Below are 23,050 nucleotides of genomic sequence, written 5' to 3'. Positions count from 1 at the left end.
TGACTCCCCCACATTAGATGAATTATATAAACTTTGTTCACAGCAAAGTGATGTATCAGTCGCAAGCCACAGCTAAACTACACTGTATACTTGCATTGACTGGTGGTCTCACATGGAGATGTGCTCTGTACTGAAGATTTAGGCAACGCTGTACTCAGAATAACCATTTGGTCCGTCTGCACTCTGATCTCTGTTTAAGCCTGCTGTCAGATGTTTTTTCAAAAATTGAAAATGAAGTTCTCTGAGTCCTTTTTGACTTAAGAATCTGTGTTGAACAAAAGCAGTTGAGTTCCTCTAAGCTAAACTGCTCACGCAAAGAAAAGCACAAAATGTCGCTCAAATCACAACCAAGTTGTTTTTATTCACCAAATAAGAGGTAAACCCAGACAGAATCTTCAATATGCAGCATTTTACTGCCTCTCAGTTCGGCCCTGTGGGTGACCACGTGGAGTAAAAGCTCTCGCTCTCCTGTGAGGTGTAGAGTAAGCACAGCGAGGTTCTTGTGCCGGTCGTCTTTTCTCTCACGGCTCACTTTCCAGCTATATCAGCCATTCTGTTCTTTTTTTTCCTTTGATTAGGGGGTATCTTATTATTATAATATATATTGTTTGATAACATAAAATGTTGATGACCTTACAGTAAATGAAGCTATTTTAATCACCTCTGCGTTGGAAAGGTACCTAGAGTTACTGTATGCTTTGACCTTTTTAATGTATTCCCTGTGCTACCTCATGGTTCCATCTTCTATGTACCATAATGCTTACATATATTATAAAAGGATCTATTGGAAATATCGATGGCTGAAGAGAATACAAAAACAAGATTGTTGTGTTCTTGCCCAATGCTATTGGTTAAGGATACCCAAGAAAATATAAAAAGTTTGGCCATCGATATATTCTTTATATTTATTTTCTTTATTTTTTTACATTTTATTTGAACTCACGACTTAACATGTATGGGTGTTTTCTGTAAGTGTAAACATAGAGTGACTCACTGGATAAAAATAACATAATTAGATTGGAAAACCAAGGTTTAAGGCCTTAACAGTTAAATGTATTTGTGTGTGTGTGTGTGTGTGTGTGTGCGTGTATGTGTGTGTGTTCAGGTATCTGATGGGAGTTTGACGGTGCTATCCATCACCAGGGAGGACCGTGGGGCCTACACGTGTCGAGCCTTCAGCCCCCAGGGAGAGGTCATTCACACCACACGACTGCTAGTCCAAGGTAGGCCATGCGCCCTGAGGAGTGCAGAGCACTCACACACGTTCTGTTGATGAAGACATCAGAAACCGGAATGTAAAAAAGCAGCAACAAAAACCAGGTCTCTGTGAAGACCTGGACTCAACAGTCATCGACCTCCCGCCGCTTTGTCTTATCTCATCCATCTTATTTTCCTGTGACCGAACATCGGACAGCCAGGAGCATGCTGGGTAGTGGAGAAGCTCCTAGCTGGGTTAGCTTAGCTTCCATCTCGCTGGCGTTCGTTTCGAGGGCCGCTCTTTCCGATGTTGAGTGTATTCTGTCATGTGCCACGAGTGCTCCAGTAATAAACACCAAACAACTAAAAATGTAGACAAACATTTTTGATAAATTCATGGCAGCAAAATCTTACTTATCAGAAACTGTTTATTATTTTCAAAAAAATTATTAGTCTAACAACAGATTTTCCAAAGCTGTTACCAAGTTACAGAAACTAACTACACGTCAATCTGTGCTGGTTAACTATCCACCAGCTCATAAAATGAACGCTCCCAATGCAATACACTGCATAATGCACTGCATGATGACAGTGGTGTGCCTTGACTTTACAGAGACCACAATGTAGCGACGACATGAGTTTGCATTCAGGTTGATGTATCTGGGTATGTTGTGCAACATAATGCAACTGTGAAAGAGAGCAGAGCAGCTCAGGAAGGAGGAAGAGAGAGATAGATGTAAAAGAGAGAGCTTGTATTCGAAAGAGCAGAAGTATAGAGTGAAACAATCAAAAGAATAGTTTTTTATTGTCGAGAAAGATGGAGCAGATATCTGGGTTTAATATTATTGTGCGCAGACTACGATAACGTACACAGCAAGCTACCAGACCTGTGCACCAACAAGGACTCACAACAGGATACCAGGTCCTCTTCTCTATTTGTTTTCCACTCCAGACAGTACGAGATTCTCAGCTGATTGTCGTGGCAACGTTGCGCGAAACTGCCGCGACATCCTCTTCAACAGACCACGTGATGGATCCTTTCATCGGCAACCAAACAGAGGAACCACTTTGTCAACTGTACGTAGTGGTAGATGTATCTCTGTCTGAGCTGAGGCTCTATAAAAATGTCAGGTTTGTGCAGAATGCACAATATTGCCATATTATGGACCATTAGATAGAGATAGAGGAGGTGGACCAGCTGACAGAAACACCAACATTGCTGGGCCTTGAGCCACGTCTTTGTGGTGACTAAACCTTTCAAGTAAACAGGATTAAGTGAAAGCCTGACTTCATCTGAAATGTATTAAAGCTAAATATATCTCTTCCTTGCTGGTGTAGAACAGTCACAGCCTCTGTGATATCAGCGCGCCGATCCCTCGAGCGTGCTATCACTTCGGTGAGAGACACAGCCGGCTGAGTAGAATTTAAATAGTGCATGATGCAGCGGTACGTTCAGTAGTGGGACTAGACTGGGACTGCAATTAGTTTGGGGGCGGCTAACAGCTGCATTTTACTGCAGCAACGTTTAAGGCGAGACGGCTGAACAATTGCATTCATACATCTGAGTAGTTTATTATTCATAGAGGCCCACGGAGTAAAAAGAGGATGAGAGCGCTTCACGCCCGCAGCTCAAAGGGAAATGTCAGCTACCGTAACTATAACAATCTGTCTGTATCCGTCCACGCTTCGCCACCAAATCAAGACACTTTTAGCAAATTAATCATTCATTGTCTGCAACGGGCAATATCATGCACACATCGGTGCTCAAAGTCACCTTTTGTTTTTGCTCCCTGCAGAAATTGAGAGTAAAAACAGTTTTACATGTGTGTCTGTGTAACCTTCGGTTGGATACACCTCACCAGAGAGGATACATGATAAAGCAGAAAACTTGGCATTCCAGGTCATCTCATTTGAAGATTGCTGCCCCAGATCAACACAGCTGAGTGGTCATGACCTCATCTGAACTCGGGGGTGGGGGTGTGTGTGGAATCGAGGCTTGATCTCTCAACTGAAGCATTTTCACTGAGCTTTTCTCCACATTAATTCCTATGATTCTCGTGGAAGCTCAACAAAGGAGCAGAAGACCCGCTCGCTTCATAGCAGACGCCGGTGGACACCAGAAGAAGGGCTCAGCGAGGCGGGGCAATGAGACCCGGAGCCGGCTGGAGGCCACATGATGCTCTGCCAGACCAGAGAATGATGCTGAAGGACTTCTACTTGTCAAGCCTTCACCGGAGTGTTTGACCTTCATGCTGCAGAATGATGTGCTACACATCCCTCTGCTGATTGGCCTGTCACAACTCTGATTATAGCGACGTATCGTTGACATATATGAATGTGACTGCCACCATTTGTATACTATAAAACTCATTGTGCGATATATGGACATTGTAAATGTTACCTTATGAACTTATCTTATGAAATATGGACATATATACATATATATAAATATATATATATAAATAAATAACAAATTACAAAATATATATATATGAATTAAAAATTAAAATAAATAAATATATATATATTGACCTATTCAAAATAACCAATACTTTTAGCTTATCAGACGAACATGACCGTGATATTTCTTTTACATTACTAAGTTATCGTATGACATATAGATATGACCTTGATCATTATTGAGTTATCGTACGACATATAGATATGACCTTGATCATTATTGAGTTATCGTACGACATATAGATATGACCTTGATCATTATTGACTTATCAGAAGATATATAAATATGACCCCGATCCTAAGGATCATAGATGACTTCGATCCTAAGGATAGTATGAAGCATAAAAAAGAAATGTGAGTAGAATGTCTTTGACAATTTATTTTACAAAATGGCCAAACATTGTAATCAATACATCCAACATTATTCCAAGTGCCCACAAATGTGAACAACGTTTGGAAGAAATGGAGGCTTTACGTGCATCCGCTCTGAGCTCAGCCGCCTGCACTTCAGTCCGAGTTTCACACAGTTTGGTCTCATCCGAGTCAATCATGGCTTCCTAGTAGCACTGAGCTCAGAATTAACTGTTTTTCACAGTATATGGTTACTTCAAACAGTTTAATAAGGGGCCTGATTAAATGAGACATGGAGAATAACAGTTGTTTGATAAATATCACAATTTTGGGCCTAGTTTTGGTTGCTTTTTCCGATGCATGAAACATGAACAATAATACACACCCTTGAACATGAACATGTTCATAGAACATGATATGTTCAAGGACTCTCGGAGAGATTAAAATCTGACGATTCTATACCGATATTTTTACAGCTTCTGGCTGTGATAAACGGTGTCATTTGCCGACGGGTTTGAGGGTTCAGAGGCTTAAGGAGACTAACAGCCTGAGAGAAAAAGCTGCTCTGTGGTTTAAATATACATATAAATATATATACGTCAGAACAGACGGCGAACAGAGGTCGCGCATTTGCTTTGGCGACTGAGCACCAAAGGCGGCGCAGAGCCGGAGCGAGCCGGAGCACTCGTCTGACCCCGTCCTGTATAATTTACGGGAGAGACGGATTAATCGAGGCCCTCCTGGAAAGCCACTGAGCAGCAGATCAGCCAAGAGACTACAGTGCCAACAAATCTCCAGCACTCAGCTGGTTCCAAATGGGGCGGGTTGGCACACACACACACACACACACACACACACAAATTCAAACACCAACAACACAGTCATCCAACACGGCTCTAGTCCTGCTTGTCCTACTAAGGGCCTGGCAGATGGAAATGCTTTGCCTGTTAAAGGATCAGGCTGTGGGCTACAGATCAGTATTAACATATGGGACGAGTAGTTTAGAGTTACGACAGTGGCTAAAAACAACTGTGGGTGTGCATCAGAGTGTGTGTGTGTGTGTGTGTGTGTGTGTGTTTACGCGCACATCAGTCATGAGGACGAAGTGGTGAAAGTGTCTTGTAAACCAGCCTCTCTGGACGCTGTCTCAAAGCTGAACATATTTAGAGCCGACAGTCTGGGTAATATGAGGGTTTCCCCTGAGAGGACAGCCGGAGCGCAGGGCTCCGACGAGGTGCTGCTCTGGCTCGACATTCCTGCCAGTCGTCCTAATTGGAGGAGGAGATGCTGCTTTTGTATCGTGTCTCAGAACTACACTGAACATACAGGATGAAGCTTCATAAGAAAAAACTGCTTTTGCTTGAAATAAATGATGATTGCCATAAAATACTTATTATATATACAATAATATTTTCCTCCAACTATTTTAAACTGATAGAGAACTGATTTAATGTTGGCCTGAGTGCTGTCCTCTGTGATGTTCTCATTACATGTGAATTGCATCATTTTGCAAAAGTCCAAAGATTAATTACAGAAAATCTGTAAAGAAATCAGAAAAAAAAGAAAAGAAAAGAAAATCTGGTTACATTTCTTGAAATGCACACCTATTGTAATATTGATTTTTTTTTGGTTTAAAGGAATTTGGGCATCAATAATGCTTCTATTATTATCAAGTCAATGGAGTTGACAGGAAATGAAAAGACAGAGACAGGAAATGAGATGCCACAGAAGTCCTTGACCTGACAAAGTAGTGGTCTGTGGTCAGTAGGGCTGAGGGTCAGTACTCAATACCTTTCAGGTATCGGACAAAATAACGGAGTACCAAGAAGTATTAAACTTCTCCAGGCAACAATACCTGGAATCGATCATTTTTGTACCCAGATCTAAGGGGAAAACAGTTTGTATGGCTCTGCTCGCAGCCAATCTTGATTTGGCAAGCGTTGTTCAATTTAATGATGTTTGATCGGCCGCAGCAGCTTTAAAGTCAAGAGCGGCGTATTTAGGGAATTGGGGTTCCAGCGTGCCGTGATGCCACCAACTCATTCAAAGGTATGGCTCTGCACACGCCTGTTGTGTCCGCAAATAAATGTGGTGGGGGGGGGGGGGGGGGGGTCATCACAGCATGGCAATTTCCTGAGACCAAAATGGGGTAAATTCTTACACTCCAGCAGCCTCTTGGTCTTGATACAAGTCCTTGTCTCCTCCCGTTCACCTGGTCTAACACCACCCACCGTACAGTTGTCGGTTACTGACAGTTCCCCCCGAGTCCCGACCCCTCCCAACAAAGAAATGGGCCGCTCCGTTTTTAATACAAAACGTATCGTCAGGCCAATTTCTCTTAATCACTGTCACACCATCGCTCTGATGTCATTGGCAGCTTGGTAGTTTCTCTTTTCAGATATCTGACCAGTAGACTGTCAAACAGGCCGCCAGACTGATCTGACCCCGTACGGCAAGACTCCTTCCTCGTATCTGGAGAGCACATAATGGATCAGTCTAGCACGTGGGAGCAGGTGTGGGTCAATTAAAAGGTGCCGCCTTCAAGTAGTTGGCGATCGTCCACCAAGACATACTGGGTAGAGTACAGCCAGCCATTTGAGTTCTGTGCGCATTGTGCATCTTCGTGTTTGCATTTGTGAGTCTCTCCGTGTGCATTTGCAATTATTGAGACTGATCTGACCCCATAAGAGGGTCAATATATATCCATGCGTGCAAGGATGATGATCCATCTGGCACAGCAAGGATCACTCCATAGATTCTCATAACCTTTTACTGAGTGCAGAATAAGTATGTGATATAGCTCTGAGGTCTGCCCCAGAGTGGATACACCGGTGTTAATCCCTGTGTGTCTTCACAGCATGTGCACATGGTCATAAATACCCCATGACGACCCTCGCCAGCTGTTAACTAATTACCGTGTTGTGTCTGCTGTGGGTGTGAGGCGGCCGAGTGGGAAGTTCCTGGGTAGAGAAGGCGTAGCCGTGTCACGCCCCTGTGGATGCCATTCGGGATTATTTTCCTGAATGTGCGGCATGTGTCTCATGTTTTAATATCGCTCTGGTTCAAGAACACATCGTTCTGTTCTGCTTGAGGATTTAGTAATTTAACCAATGATTAAAGATTGAATATTTTATATTTTAGATGTTGGAATAGTAGTTAGAATTTGGAATAAAAGGTGACACCCCTAGTCCCTAGATTTAAAGTAAGTGTCTCCATCGTATATAAATCCCAGGAGCCCTTCATCTCGTCTTCACTCTCGGCGGATGTCGTTGGAGTTGGTGCCGTTTGGACTCGCCACACGTTCAATATTGATACACTTTTGCTAAACCACCGATGGCGCATTCCCTGCTTTATGGTCTATTTGACTGTAAAATTAGCATAATTTACTAAATGAACATCATGCTGTATTAAAGAAGACTTGAAACTAGAGATTGAGACCATAAACTCATGTTTACAATGTTTACTGAGGGAATAAATCACGAGAGGAGTGGAGTCATTTTCTCATAGTAGAGAGAATGCTGGTTGAAGACACTTCCACATCAGCTTCACTCGGCAGAACCAGAGGTTTGTACTTGATTGATATGACGATGGGTCTATTTTAGCCTCATCGGAACCAAGAAATCTATTCAATGTAGGTTTTTCAAGACTGCTTGTTTTTTCTCCCACCAGGCCCTCCGTTCATTGTGTCGCCGCCAGAGAACATCACGGTGAACATCTCGCAGGACGCCTTCTTCACCTGCCAGGCAGAGGCCTACCCCCGCAACCTGACCTACACCTGGTTCTGGGAGGAGGACAACGTCTTCTTCAAGAAGTAAAGTTATGATCGGTCACCTTATTGTCCTCCATATCACCTCACCCGTCTGTTCCTACTGTTCACCGCTGGCAGGAGTTACAGTGGTGTTTTTGTCGTGGAATCACTCGAGAGAGAGAATATATATACCTTTCATTTAAAACACAACAAAAATGCCTTTAAATGGATCAGGAAAACAGTGTGCAGATTTACATATGCCGTCTGGGATTAGCAGTTATTAAAATGACTAGAGATGCATTTACTTTAGGAGTGTTGGAAAGGTTGAGCTGATTGCTTTAAGTTGAGATTAAATGAAGAATGCCCTCTTATACTATTATACTGTGCACATATTAACAATATATGAAGAAAACCCCAAAATATGTATTTTTGTATTTTTACATCAAATCCAATCATCTTTTCTTCCTGTCAAACGAATGATCACATGCGCTTACGTGGTACAGTGAAAGCTCCTTTCAGTCATATGTGGGTCTAATGTCTAAAGGCCTTTACAGACTGGTGCACTTAAGTATATTTATCGGCCTGATGTTTTTGTCATGAGTACTTTCCCACAGAACGCAAATTTCGGCGTAAACCCGAATGCAACGTGACCTTTTTTTCCTGGTGATTTTCTGAGCTTTCACATTTCTAATAAAGGGATCAGCCAATCACGTTGACCGGAACGGAGAAATTCAATAAGTACACTGAAGTGTAAAACAATACTGGAAGCCAAGAAACCAAGAAGGCAAACACTGAGTGCTCCTTTTAACCTTGACAAGGGCAGCGCCGACTAGATCAGCTCCTTCTGTTCTTGCCTTTCAAAATAAAAGCCCTGAACAGAGGGAACTCAAATTCACACGAAGCATTTCGCTGAGTAGAAACTCAATGAAGTAGCTTACAGCAGCCGTGACGTTTACATGTAAAGTCCTTAAACAAGTCACTTTTATTTAAAATGTCCGCAGACTTACAGACTGACATTTCTGTAAAATGTTAAACATCTGAATAATGTAAAAGTTGTAGCACAGGTTTAACAAGTACATAGAGAGATGAGGGTCTCGTTGGAAACTTTTAAACACAGCCAATGATCAGATTCAGGTACAGTATTAGTCCATTAAAAACATCCTCCCCTCATGGTGCGAGGCAGTGGCGGAACCAAATTACAGTACTTCTGTACGATCTTGCAGTACTTGTAGTTTACTTGAGTATTTCCATTTTAATGCTACTTAGAGTTATAGACTTACTTCGAGTATATGATGAAAAAGGAGTGTTTCATCATCCTGTGCGATGGATCTCTAGAAATGTCCGTCAGTTGGCACATCTTCGTTTGGTGATGACATTTCTTGCGCCAATGCATGGAAGTTGTTCAGACACACACAATGCACGTGTCCATTCTGCTCACCTATAAAGAGCCCAAAGCCACCAAAGCTCCCAGTAAAATTCGTTTTTTGATGCACATTCACAATACATCATATTGAATCAACGTCCGCTTCAATGCACTGTTTTGAGGAGACAAAGCAGAGCAGACAGGGATGAACCCAGCTCTCCCCAACAAAAGGGGAGCGTCTCTTTTTTACTGGTATGTCCATTTTATGCCGACTAAAACATTATTTAACTAGAATGGGCACTCGGTAGAGCGCATACCTTCGCATATCACAAGATTGGGCATTGAATTATGAACATTTTGGCATTAGTTGCATGCCAATTGGACAAAAATATCGTGCTGGCTATGGTAAAAAAAGAGTTTGACCTTTCCTTGACCTTGACCTTTGACCCGATTGATCCCAAAATCTAATCAAATGGTCCCCGGATAATAAACAATCATCCCACCAAATTTCATGCGATTCAAGAAGATTTTGACCTTTTCATGACCTTGACCTTGACCTTTGACTCGATCGATCCCAAAATCTAATCAAATGGTCCCCGGATAATAACCAATCATCCCACCAAATTCCATGCGATTCAAGAACATTTTGACCTGTTCATGACCTTTGACCTTGACCTTTGACCCGATCGATCCCAAAATCTAATCAACTGGTCCCCGGATAATAAACAATCATCCCACCAAATTTCATGCGATTCGGTTCAATACTTTTTGAGTTCTGCGAAAGATTTTGACCTGTTCATGACCTTTGACCTTTGACCCGATCGATCCCAAAATCTAATCAACTGGTCCCGGATAATAAACAATCATCCCACCAAATTTCATGCGATTCGGTTCAATACTTTTGAGTTCCGCGAAGGATTTTGACCTGTTCGTGACCTTTGACCTTTGACCCGATCGATCCCAAAATCTCATCAACTGGTCCCGGATAATAAACAATCATCCCACCAAATTTCATGCGATTCGGTTCAATACTTTTTGAGTTTGAATAACAGAATAACAAATAAATAAATAAATAAATACACGGCGATCAAAACATAACCTTCCGGCATTTTCAATGCGGGTAACTAAAAACGGTACTGGTGAAGCGCATACCTTAGCATATCACAAGATTGGACATTGCATTATGAACATGTTGGCATTAGTTGCATGCCAATTGGATAAAAATTGACCGCGCTATGGTAAAAAGAAGATTTTGACCTTTCCATGACCTTGACCTTTGACCCGATTGATCCCAAAATCGAATCAAATGGTCCCCGGATAATAACCAAACATCCCACCAAATTTCATGCGATTCAAAAAGATTTGGACCTTTTCATGACCTTGACCTTGACCTTTGACTCGATCGATCCCAAAATCTAATCAAATGGTCCCCGGATAATAACCAATCATCCCACCAAATTCCATGCGATTCAAGAAGATGTTGACCTTTTTCATGACCTTGACCTTTGACCCGATCGATCCCAAAATCTAATCAAATGGTCCCCGGATAATAACCAATCATCCCACCAAATTTCATGCGATTCGGTTTAATACTTTTTGAGTTAGGCGAATAACACGCATACAAATAACGCGGCGATCAAAACATAACCTTCTGCATTTTCAATGCGAAGGTAAATATGGCAAGATAGCGATTGGTCTTGAAAGAGAATACTGGACTGTATCATCTCCATTTTGAAAATATACAAAATAAGGACATGAGGGTAAAATCAGCACTCATATATTTATTTCTACAGCTGCAGAGGTCAAAACATCACAGTGGAAATTACGTTAAGATCTATTTGTATTGTTCAGCAAATAGCGACTAAATGAATGGCAGACTGATGCATTTTGCGTTAGCTGACGGGGAAACAGTCGCTGCACTGCAGCAGGTCAAGAACTCTTCACGGTTCTGGTGGCAGTGTAGATAAACACTTCAGCATGGACTTGATCCTCCTCGGCCGTGAGCACTTTCCTGCTAATATGGCAGTAGTTTGGTTGCCCTTGTACATCCGCACTCGGTCAGTGTTATTAACAACCGATGTCGCTCACTTCGCACACGTTTCTTGAGCAGAATACGTCTTTGCAGATGTTGGAAGTGTCACAAATAACGGGGTAAAGAAAATAGTGGAACACTTAAGCATTTACAATATTATGTTTTGTGATACTGCATTGATTTTTTTTTTTTAATAGTTTACATCCAAAGATTTGTGGCAGACAGTGGCCCTTTTCTCACATGGTGATGTGTTCTTTATACAGGTTTCCTAAAATTAGTTTTTTTCTTTCAATGCAATATTTTGCCTTGCTTATTACAGTATTGCAATATAGCGTGATATATTGACTCATAACCAATGTATAACGTTGCGCATATGGTATCGCTGCCAAAATCTAACCCTGCAGCTAAACTAACCAGATGAACTATCTGGGAACCAGGTTTCAAAATGTAACGCATGTATACTGTCACTGATGTTTGAGGCAAGGCTGCTACACAAGGCGACACATTTTCTTTTGTGATTATGTGCCAGTGGCTGTAAAGCTCTAGTTTTCATATAAATGATATTCTGCACACAGCTTGATTCATGGTCCACCGCAGGAGCTGTAAGTCTACTGGCTGCAAAGGTAGCTGTAAAACACAGACTGTAAATGCATTCAGCGTGTTTGTTATTGACCCAGAGCACACACTCTTTACAATAAATAACAATGGAATATATATATATATATATATATATATATTCATTCCATTGTTAGGTTGAAGAATTGATTGATACCGATTCCAATGATAATTTTGCTGGATGCAGAGATTTCAGACTCTTAAAATCCCTCTAATCCACCCGGCTTGGAGGCTTTGTGTTGAAGCTGAAGAAGCGGATCACAGAGATATCGGTTCATGCTTCACTCATCGTCACACACAGCAGCACTCTTATACTCCAAAAATCCCATTTTTCAAGGCGCTATTGAGAGAGAGAGAGAGAGAGAGAGAGAGAGAGAGAGAGAGAGAGAGAGAGAGAGTGTTTGGGTGGGTGTGTGCGCACGCATCTCTGTAGAACTACACTAAAGTCACAGTCACGTGTCTGGAACGATGAAAAGTATTTATTTAAATATGGTTAAAATGTGTCGGACTTGTATTTTAACAAACAAGTCCGACATAAAGTAACATTTTCAACGAAAAGTATTAGCATGACAGTAACTCCAGTAATGTTGTATTATACTTTGTATTGTAGCAACATGTGTACCCCTCCAACTGCAGAAACACTGGATCCAACACAGATGCATCATTTACTGCAGTTTGTCTAAAATGAGGATTCTAGTACCCTAGGGGTACGTTGGAGTACTGCAGGGGTGTTCGAGGTTTAAAGAAATGTAAAAGGTAAAAACAAAAAATATCAGTCATGCATGATTCCTAAAATATTCTTAGTATAACATTGTCGACAAAAACGTATAAATGTGAGTTTGAAAAGCCACATGTATTCATTTTGTTCTATGCAACCTATAACTGCAGTAAACTGTCAACAGTACCTTGGTTTAATTTTTTTTTATTAAAAAAAGTTTGCGTATCGCTGATTGGAGAGAAAAGTCATTACATTTTATATTTTGGTGCAAGAACATACATAAACTCTGTGTTTGACATATAACTGTACATTATTCAAATCAGGTAGCAGTAAAGGAATACAGTCATTGGGTATTGCACGTCCACAAAGGTGCAAAACTTATAAGAGACGGATTATAAAAATAATTTTGAGCCTACATTCTCCATTATGCATTGTGCGTGTAACCACCCACATCCTTCAAACTCCACACCTCCTCTTTGCAATGCAAGCGTTTTGGTCAAACTGAAACCGAGATAACTCTGGTGACGTCACCATTACATCATCAGGGTTATTTTTTCAGGAGACACTGAGTTTGAATTGAAATGAATATTTAAAAATAAAAGCTGCGTGTTGATGATATTTTAAGCTAATAGGTCATAGGTCTTTTTTTGACCTATGAAGAATGTCCATTCATTTATATTTATAATGGAGGTGGAATGAAAGCTCAGAATCAATAACGACTATAACAATTATATAAACAATATTTCAAAGAAATAACTTTTAATAATAAAGATAAACCACTATATGCAACCAGAGAATGTTTGAGATCTTTTGACAAGAAGCGTACTGGAGTATTTCCCATAATTTAACAAACACAATCCATACTTTCTGTAAATGTCCAAGTCTTTCAAATTCCCAGTTTGTATTGCAGGCTCTCTGCTGTCTCATACAACAGTGTTCACATGCTAAGAGTACTCGTAATAATGACCTCAATTATTTCATTAAATAAAAAAAGCACACTTTGCTCTAACTCAGTGCCGTCAGTCGGATGTTTTACAGAACATGAAGCTCGTCCTATCGGAGCTTCTATGCTTGTTTCTCTCCATCAGACATGTGTTTTTATTTAGAGTGAGGGAGCTGGGCTTGAGACAAGGCCAGTCCTGAGATTTGGGTCTGCTGACTTTTGACCAGCCTCTTGCGGTAGCCAAGGCAACAGATATTTAGCATGAATCCGCTCTGCTTCCTCCTCGGCCTCATTCCAAATCAGACTGGGAGAGTGCAGCGAGCAGCGGTGGGCAGCCCTGATGGAGACCACACACGGGTTGTCTTTCAATCACTGTTGTAGTGTCACTTTCACAGGATTGATTTAGTATTTTTAATAGTGTAACATCCTGTGTGCTTCCTGTTTTACGTTGAAGTCCTGTCTCTTGTGTCCTCTCTTTCCCCGCACTTCCTGTCCCTGTGACTGTCGGTCCTGTCCCTGATTGTTAATTCCCTTCACCTGCTCTCAGCCACTCCTCCCCTCCTGTATGATTGCAAGCTCCGCCCTCATTGTTTCCACCTGTGTCTCGTTCCCCTGTGTGTTTACTCTGTGTCTACTCCTTGTTCTGTGCCACATTGTTTTTGTACCTCACGTGAGTTGCCTCGCCTTCCGGCCCGAGTGCCTCGTGCTCGTCCTCGAGTGTATTTGTTAGTAAAAAGAGTTTTTTCACCTCACCTCGAATCCTGTGTTTTCCTCTGCCACTGCCCTCAGAAACGTTTGCATCACCTGCCCGGTCCGGAGGCCCTGAGACTTGGCTTGTTCCTCTTGGCAATTGGATAGTATATTAATGATCGAATGGATGATTGATAATATTAAGGTGATTTTAACCACCTTAACCCTTGTGTTGCCTTCGGGTCATTTTGACCCGATTCAATATTTAACCCGATTCAATGTTTAATGTCGGTGTTCTTTCGGGAGTCAACAAACAAACATAAAGTACCTCACACTTAAACTTGGAAAACAATATTAATTCTAATAATTTTCTGGAGATTTTAATAGCTGGGGTCATATTGACCTCAAGGGTAAAATATGTTAGTAAATATAAAGGTAACAGGAGGGTTAAACATTGAATCGGGTCATATTGACCCGAAGGCGACAGGAGGGTGAAACATTGAATCGGGTCAAATTGACCCGAAGGCAACACAAGGGTTAATAGCAGAACTAAGAAGTAATACAAAATAATCCCCGGACTCTGTGCCCTGCTGTGCACTTGGAGATGTTTCCAGTGCAGCGTTGAATGAAGCATTAAATATCTGTTGTCAATGGTATGACTGTTATCGCCCTATAAATGTCTGTAAAATATGATTTTGTGTTATTTTGGTTACAGAAATGTTATTTATGCTACCCTAACACCATTAATACAGGTGCGTGTCTTGCAGATACAAGCGTGTGAAGCGGCAGTGTTTTAAAAAGGCTAAACACACACACACAGCCATTTGAGGAGACATTGCTTTTATATAGAATGCTTTTATTATGAAGTTATTTTAAATATGAATCTTACACCCTTTCATATAAGTTGATTCACGTTATTTTAACTGCATTGTTTGCAAAAAGCTTCAAGGTTGAAATGATTCCCAATGATCCGTCGTAGCGGAGCACTGCACACACACCGTGTTATTCCTCACACTAGCGTGGGAGCTGACTCACACTGATACTCAGCTGGATGAATATGCATCTGGGGCGCCTCCCCCGTCCACAGGAGATCAGCTGTCGTGTCAGTGGGGATCGACTCATATCTCATTTATTCATCGCTCTACTTATTGCAGCACTTTCTGCTCATCTTGTCCTGGAAGATAACTGTTCAAATATGCATCTTATTTTGAAATACAACCTTTGTTTGCTCTATTCCTGTCTTTTTTCCCCCTTCTCTACACTGAATTCTGGAAGATGTCAGATCTAAATGTGTCCGTGTTCTCCGTTTTCACAGTGACCTAAAGCGCAGAGTCAGTATTCTCATCGACGGTTCCCTCATCATTGCCCAAGTCAAGCCGGAGGATGCTGGGAAATACACCTGTGCTCCCAGCAACAGCCTGAGCCAGCCACCGACTGCCTCTGCCTACCTGACAGTGCAATGTGAGTGTCTTTGACTTGAACTCTAGAGTGTGTCCTGCTTCACTGCGAGGGTTCCTCTCTCTCCTTTGTACTTTCTGTGTATTTGGGTCAAAGCCACGGGCACCTCAACTCTGGACTATTAATACCTGAATCCATGCTGGATGTTCACTGATCTTGGATAACTTCAAACCTGGGTGTGATTTGTTCACATTTGACCGAAACCAACTTTCATCGGATTAGATCGCTTAATGCCGATTGGTGCGAAAATTGTGACATCACTATGGCCAATAGCTGCCACGTATCTTCTATCAATTCTTCTCTCAGCTATTTTAACAAATTTATTGAGTAAGCTAAACAATTAATTTTCTACTGAGTAAAAAAATCTAATTTGGCATTTCACTAAAGTTAATTAATTTTATTTTGAGAAACTGAAGGCTACGTCATGAATTCTTAAATAAAATGTTGACAATGAGCTCGAGACATCAACTTTTTTTCCTTCCGATCGAGAAACCCCCAGAAATAGATTTTTGTGATGTGCTTTCAAACTAGAACTCCGTGGCTTCATGAAGCATGCTGTCACTCATAAAGTTGGTAAGGGAAATATTACACCTGTAAATAAATGGTGGAAAGGTGAATGATTGAGGATCTTTATTGAGCATTTCACAGAGTGCATCATCAGATTTATAAACACTAAACAGGCAAAGACTTAAATAAGATTTACCATTCATAATCACTTAATTATGATTATTATGTTCTACTCTCAACTATTTTATCATTACAAACAATAATATTTGTATTATTTTAGAAATGCATGTAGATTTAACATTGTCCACAATAAACATAAAATGCAAATCTGCTCAATATTTGTTTTAGGATAATGATGATGATGATCAGCAAAAGGTTTGTCATGTTTTGTGTACTGGTTTTGAACAATACTTTCTGTCTGATTACCTTTAATTAACAGGTTATTGTATTTCAGTTCACGTCAAAATGCATTAAAACAACCAATATAATCTATTCCATTATAAAAGTGAGATGGATCCACACCGTTTCGGCCTGTCCGTCAGCTGGAAGGACAGGCCCAACTGTCTTCACCAGGCTGAAGCATAGTAGACATCTTATGGGTAAAAATAGCCTTGAAGTGGGCCCCATGAGGAGTATACTGCTTTGTGTTATTTTATGGTGAATGAACTTCACCCCGCCCCCTATGGTGGAGAATAAACGTATGCCTGCAGAGGAACAGATTTGTGTGATTTAAACAACTTCCTGTGGAGATTATTCTCAAATAAGCATTTCAAAGTGGAAAAAACCCACAGGGTCCCTGTGTAGATTGATACATATGATAATATTGGATATTTAATAGAAATAAACTAATCTGGAGGCTGACCCAATTTGGCTCATTACTACAGAAGATATCTCTAGTCACGTTGGCATATATCCCTCAATTGTAGATATGCTCTGAATTTGAAATGGAACCTTTTAGTGATGAGGAAGTTTAAATATGCTATTTTTTGAAAATAAAGTAAGCTGAGTATTTATTTAGAATAGATAGACTTGTAATAAAAAAACGTATATTCAGAGTTGTTGTCCCATTGTGGGCAACAACTTAGCCCACGGTGTATCTCACATTCTGTTGCAGCAGACTTCATCATATTGTGGGTGGTCAGTTATGGCTGCATGCTAAAAGACCTCTCGTGGTTACAGCAACTCACACTTATCAAAACAATGTTTATTGTTTGTTTTATACTGCCATTGGCTGCTTTCTGACTCACTTCTCTTCATCGCTCTCTGTGTGGATTGGCATTTGGACTTCTCTTGATTATTAATATTAGCAAATTTGTTCCCAGTGCCTCATCAGCATGATGTCGTGCAGCCCGCCTCCCGTGCCACTGGACTTGTTTACAAAACTGGGCATCGCACATCAAATAGTTCGACTCCACAATAAGTGCAGACGGGTCCAATAATAACCGTGTTGCAACTTCACAACGTTTCTGTAGAAGAAAGGAGGACACACTGGAGCATTTAGGACCTGATCTGTTGTTCTCACACTTTCTACATCCATCACGACTAGTTCGACAATATTTAATTGATATATCTATATTTGACCATATTAACAGCTTTAAAGTTTGCCAGTTTATTAAGTATTCTTAGAGTTACTAAAGAAAAAATGTTGATGTCTCACTCTAACCTGACCAGCTAACCATTGGAGCGAGCCCGTGTCTCCTCCACCAGCAGCTGGTCAGTGGTTCCTCTGCATGAAGGTGATCACTTCTCAAACTCCCTGCTCCCTCGTATCCTACCCGTCTAGTGTGTTACCATGTTGAGCTGGAAGTTGCTATCAATTTGAAATATTACGATTCAGTGTTATTGGCTCCTGTAAACATTAATCATTATCCCTCCCTAGCTATATTTTAGTTTTACAGGGAACACGTAACGATGCAGAATCAAGTCTCGCTGTGCTAGCCGTGTCATGGAAACGTAATAAGAATATAGCTCAGGAGTATGATGTTTGATGACTAGCCGTCGGGATCCAGTTCTTGTCCATAATTGGACGTTTCTGGCCAGCAGCAGCAGGAGTGTCAACCCCACCGCCGCTGTAGGGCTGCGTGTCCCAAAAAGGAGAAGGAGCATCCTCGGCGCTGTGGGATGGATTTGGACACTCCACCATCTCCAGGCGAGCTCTGCTCCACCTCTCAGCCAATCCCGTCCCAACACCCATTTGCTCTCTTAAATCCACCCTTCTATTTGTTCATGTTTGCTTTCTGCCTCTCCCTCCTACTCCCTCTCTCCTCTGACCCCCCCTCCCCTTCTTACTCTCTTCATGTCTCATGTGTACTCATTTATGTATTTGTATTCACATGCACACCAACCCCCCCCCCCCCTTCTTTCTGTCTTCATCATGGGTTGCCGCCTCCTTGTTCTCTCCTCCCGTGAAACACTCAGCTCAGTCTGTCACTCACTCGGAGCTCCGGAATCGCGGCAAATTTGTCACTTTGGAAAAGCATCTGTCTGGGAGGCGGGCAGGCGGAGGCACGACCAGCGCTGACATCTCTTGGCCCGGTCACCGGCCGCCGGCAGTAGTCACGGCAACAGACATTTGGCATTCCTTCGCTCCCCTGCCTCCTTTGATGCCTGTACATTAGATGGTTTGTCTGTGTGTGTGTGTGTGTGTGACGTACAGAGGCAACATCAGTCGTGAGAGGGAGGGGGATGTGAGAGAGAGAAGGGATTACATCATTGCTGTAAGACTTTTCTCCGTCAGACTGCAGACTGCTCTCTCCGTCCTATTCTCTCCTCTTGTTTCCCCTTTCGTTCCTCTCTTCATCTCTTTCTCTCAATTCTCGACATTCGCTCTTCCCCATTTATTTTATGCCTTTCTCTCCAGCCTCTGCCTCACTCCTGTTTAAATCTCTCACTCTGCCACAGTCCCCCACCCCCAAAGCATCTTGCAGTCGGGGAACCGGCGTGTCGTGAGCGATAGCGCTGTCTGAGGGCTATATTTAGATACTTGGCTGATATTCTAGTCTGTGGTGCCGGTGGCGGCGCTCCGCTGGGCATCTTTGTGGCCTCGCGCTGGCGTGGGGGCCGGCGGTGGTGAGGACTCCAGAGGACCACGGCTGTAAAACAAAGTTGTTCTGGTGACGGTGCGGACATTGGATCCGTCGCTGTGGCTCAGTCCCTCCATCTCTTCGTGCAACGCAGTCGTTCACTTACTCTCCTCCTTCTTTGTGATGCCGGATGAACGCCTTTTTTTCCCACCGCCGGCTTCACCGCGTTTCCAGCACCTCATCCTCCTCTCTACCTTACGTCATCGAGTCACATCTGGCGCTCTCTTTTTCTCTCTTTCTCTCACCTGTCCTATGCTGGGGCTCAGCCTTGCTCGTCCGCCAATCGCGCTTTCCTCCTGCTCCTCCTCTTCCTCCTCCTCCTCATCCACTGCCTACTTTGAAGCCATCCTCCTCGACCTCATTCAGGAGCCATGCTGTTCTCTCCCCTATTCAGAATTTAGGATTTAGAGGGAGAAGCTTTTTTTTTTTTTTACCCTCCTTTCCTCCTCCTTGCCCTTTTCCTCTGCCAGATGGACTCCCTTATTTATCGTGTGTGCCCTTCTTCACCCAAAGGGTCTTTAGCTCGGCCATATCGAATCCCGATTTGTTCAGACTTAATTTATGTACAGAGGGGGACACGTGGAAGAATGGCCTCTAATGTCGAGCAAATAAAGTAATAGAACTCGAAAGCTTCAGCGCTGAAGTGATTGACTGATTGAGGTGAGGCTGGTCACGTGTGATGTGATGCCATTTTATAAACTGCCTATAACCGAACAATAATTACACTTCATCTATTCAGTAACACATTTATGTCAAAAACCCTTATTGAGAAAAATTTACTTGGGAGACACACGTTGGTTATATTTGCTGTTTTACTACTTTGTTGACATATCATTTACTAGTGGATAGCACACCTGGGGAAACACAGATTGGAATATATAGTATAATTTTGTATTTGATGACATAATATAATTGAACAGTGAATCTAGTATATTGCACCTTGAACTTAAACCCTTGTGGTCCCTGGGTTCTACATTAAGACCTACTCCAACCCAATGTTCTCAGAATTTGAGTTTAAATGTACTACTAATAGTAATAGTAGTAGTAGTAGTAATAGTAGTAGTAGTTTCCATGGTCTCCTATGCCGTTGTCATTTGGTAACTTGGGGGTGGGGTTGGTGATCTTCTTCTTCAAAAACATTTGTTATATTTTTGTTGAAATTCTGACAGCAATGCTCCGGCGAAAAAAAGGATTATAAAAATAAAATCTGGTGTCCGTTTCCATAACTAATACTAATAACTTGGTCTATTTATTTCATTTGAACGAAATGTAATGATTGGAGGGGCCACCTGCCCGTCTACCTGATTACATCCTCTGTGTTCACAGTAGTTTAAGGTCAGTTCAGCACTTGTTTGCCAACTGTAATGTATCAACAATGATAAATCAGATGATGACTCTATTTCTATTCAATCCTAGTAAGACATTTGTACTTTCTATTAAAAGTAGAATTAAAATGGAGTCTTGCTGATTTCCCAATGTATTCCTGCGTGGCTCTGACAATCAGCAGGCTTCGGGTTTCCCTCTTTTCACAGAGGGATGTTTTCTCTGTTGTTCACCAGATCCTGCCCGTGTGGTAAACATGCCATCCGTCATCTACGTGGCCATCGGTCTGCCCGGCTTCATCCGCTGTCCCGTAGATGCCAACCCCCCTGTAAATCTGGTTAAGTGGAAGAAAGATGGCCTCCCTCTCCGGATCGATAAGGTGAGCCGGTGCAGCTCGGGGTTCTGCTCTCTTTACTCCACCTCGAACAAGTCACTTCAAACCATTTGGATTTCAGAGAGCTTCTCCGTTCCTTATTTAAAATGACCGTGGGCCTTTAACAAAACATGACCTTCCTTACACAGCCAATGACTTCTGCATCCACAGTACCCTGGTTGGAGCCAAATGGAGGATGGCAGCATCCGGGTGACGGAGGTGACGGAGGACTCTCTCGGCACCTATACCTGCATGCCTTACAACGCCCTGGGTTCCATGGGATGGTCCCCTCCCGCTCCCCTGGTGCTAAAGGTACGCCCACAGGCCCAGGGCCAGTGCATTTAAAGGCATCCAGGAGGCATCGCAACTCATCTGTTTTGTATTTAACTGTTCTGGCAGGACCCTCCCAAATTCTCAGTGGTTCCTGGAGGGGAGTACAGGCAGGAGGCTGGGAGAGAACTGGTCATCCCCTGTGAGGCGGATGGAGACCCCTTCCCCAACATCACATGGAGGAAGGTAAGACACCTGCCGAACTCCCCACCTGCCTACGTGTACACCCGACGCCACGTGAATGTCACATGCGGTTTCTCCATCGATAAATCTACACATCTTAGACCTGCGCCTGGACTAAATTGCCTGATTGTAATCACTCAACCTGCTTTTTGTCATTGCAGCATTTTTAATCAAATTTTAATGTCTATAAAATATGCAATCAAAGGAACATATTAGATGTTCTCAACTGTTTGCTTGATTATGAAGAATGCTTAATGTCGCTCACTGACTACTGTGTGGTTACATCTTGTTTTTGCCTCCCACTGGTGAAATGCACCATTCTGTGTAGTTTGGTACTTTAGTTAGATAATTAAATCAATGTTATTGATGTAGGTGTACAATTGTGGAATGGTATGTCAAACTGTCCCTGCTGTATGTTGTGTATTTAGAAATGTGTTTTCTCTCTCTCACTTTCTCTCTCCCCCCCCCCCCCCCCCTCCCTCTCTTTCTCTGTGTTTCCTTGGCTGGGTTGGCCTCCAGGTAGGGAAGCCCAGCAAAAGCAAGCACAATGTTCTGCCCCGAGGCAGCTTACAGTTCAAGTCACTTACAAAGGAGGACCACGGGGAATGGGAGTGTGTCGCCACCAACGTTGCCACAAGCATCACTGCCAGCACGCACGTCCAAGTCATAGGTACCCAAACTGTACACAACTTCACATAAACACTCAGTTAGTGTAAAAACCTACATATGCAGTTGTGTTCACTAAGCCCCGCCCTGTAGTTAGTCCACGGACTGCAGTTTTGAAGCCTTGACTTCAGTTGCCACCGTCTTGGTTTTTGGCTGTCGCTATCTTGTTTGTGTGCAATCAGAAGTGACATCAGGGTGTGGAGCTAAGCACATTGTCAGTACAATTGATTGCTGAAAACGACATTTGTAGACCAAAATGTTACCATAACTTTCATGTCGTGAAAACACATTGTGCACGACTAAAACATGGACAACTCCCAAAGCAGAGGACGCCTTTTACAATCCTCTTGTAGCCCTGCCCTGAAGCATACTCCACTTTACAGTCTGTCTGACTCTAGGAACTTAATTTACTACTGTTACGCAAAAGCAAGAAGAAGAAAAAAGGCTACCCCCTACTTCAGTCGTGACAGTTGCTAAAAACATTTGATACAGATCAGCACACAAGTGAGGTGGCTTTGAGGGTCACTCTTGGCTCATGCTGACCGTCCTCTTGAGAGAACTATTGAGGTGAGTCTGTCAGACTCTCATCGTGTCACCTTCCTCCTCTGAAGAGCCCAATCAACGGTCATAGAGGCCGACGTTTCTGAATAGCCTTTGGGAAGGCTTGTGGCCTGAATATGCCATTAGAGGCCAATATCATGGATGATGGTTGTGCAGTGGTGAATAATCCCAGTTAGAACACAGATGGGGAGGCCGGTCAGTCACTTCATAAAGGTATGAATATATGCAGGCTACCTCCCTCCCGGACACCTCTAAACACAGTGTAGTGGCCATTTGTCTAATAAATCAATCAAAACTATAAATCAAACTGCCACTGACGCAGCAAAGTGATGTCCATTTCTGTATTCCATTATTTTGATAATGTATTTACTAAACAAACAAGCAAACAAAAAACAAACAAAAGAAGTTGACACTGCCTCTCGTGTGCTATGCTGTACTGGTAAAAAACC

The 23,050-nt window shown here is 42.4% G+C and overlaps 1 protein-coding gene across 3 annotated transcripts in view; it reads left to right on the top strand.

The window, feature by feature from the left end:
• Positions 1-23,050, top strand: part of igsf9bb (immunoglobulin superfamily, member 9Bb) — a 117,610-nt gene that overhangs the window by 63,879 nt on the left and 30,681 nt on the right. For all 3 annotated transcript variants that reach the window (XM_056409077.1, XM_056409068.1, XM_056409086.1), the window contains exons 5-11: positions 1,106-1,223; positions 7,678-7,819; positions 15,433-15,578; positions 20,725-20,867; positions 21,033-21,173; positions 21,261-21,377; positions 21,894-22,044. In XM_056409077.1, coding sequence (XP_056265052.1) covers positions 1,106-1,223; positions 7,678-7,819; positions 15,433-15,578; positions 20,725-20,867; positions 21,033-21,173; positions 21,261-21,377; positions 21,894-22,044 — 958 coding nt within the window. The remainder of the gene's footprint in view (positions 1-1,105; positions 1,224-7,677; positions 7,820-15,432; positions 15,579-20,724; positions 20,868-21,032; positions 21,174-21,260; positions 21,378-21,893; positions 22,045-23,050) is intronic.

The sequence above is a fragment of the Pseudoliparis swirei genome, chromosome 3 (assembly GCF_029220125.1).
Source record: "Pseudoliparis swirei isolate HS2019 ecotype Mariana Trench chromosome 3, NWPU_hadal_v1, whole genome shotgun sequence".
Taxonomy (NCBI): domain Eukaryota; kingdom Metazoa; phylum Chordata; class Actinopteri; order Perciformes; family Liparidae; genus Pseudoliparis; species Pseudoliparis swirei.
The sequence above is the reverse complement of the archived record's forward strand: the minus strand, read 5'-3'. Positions and strand labels throughout refer to the sequence as shown.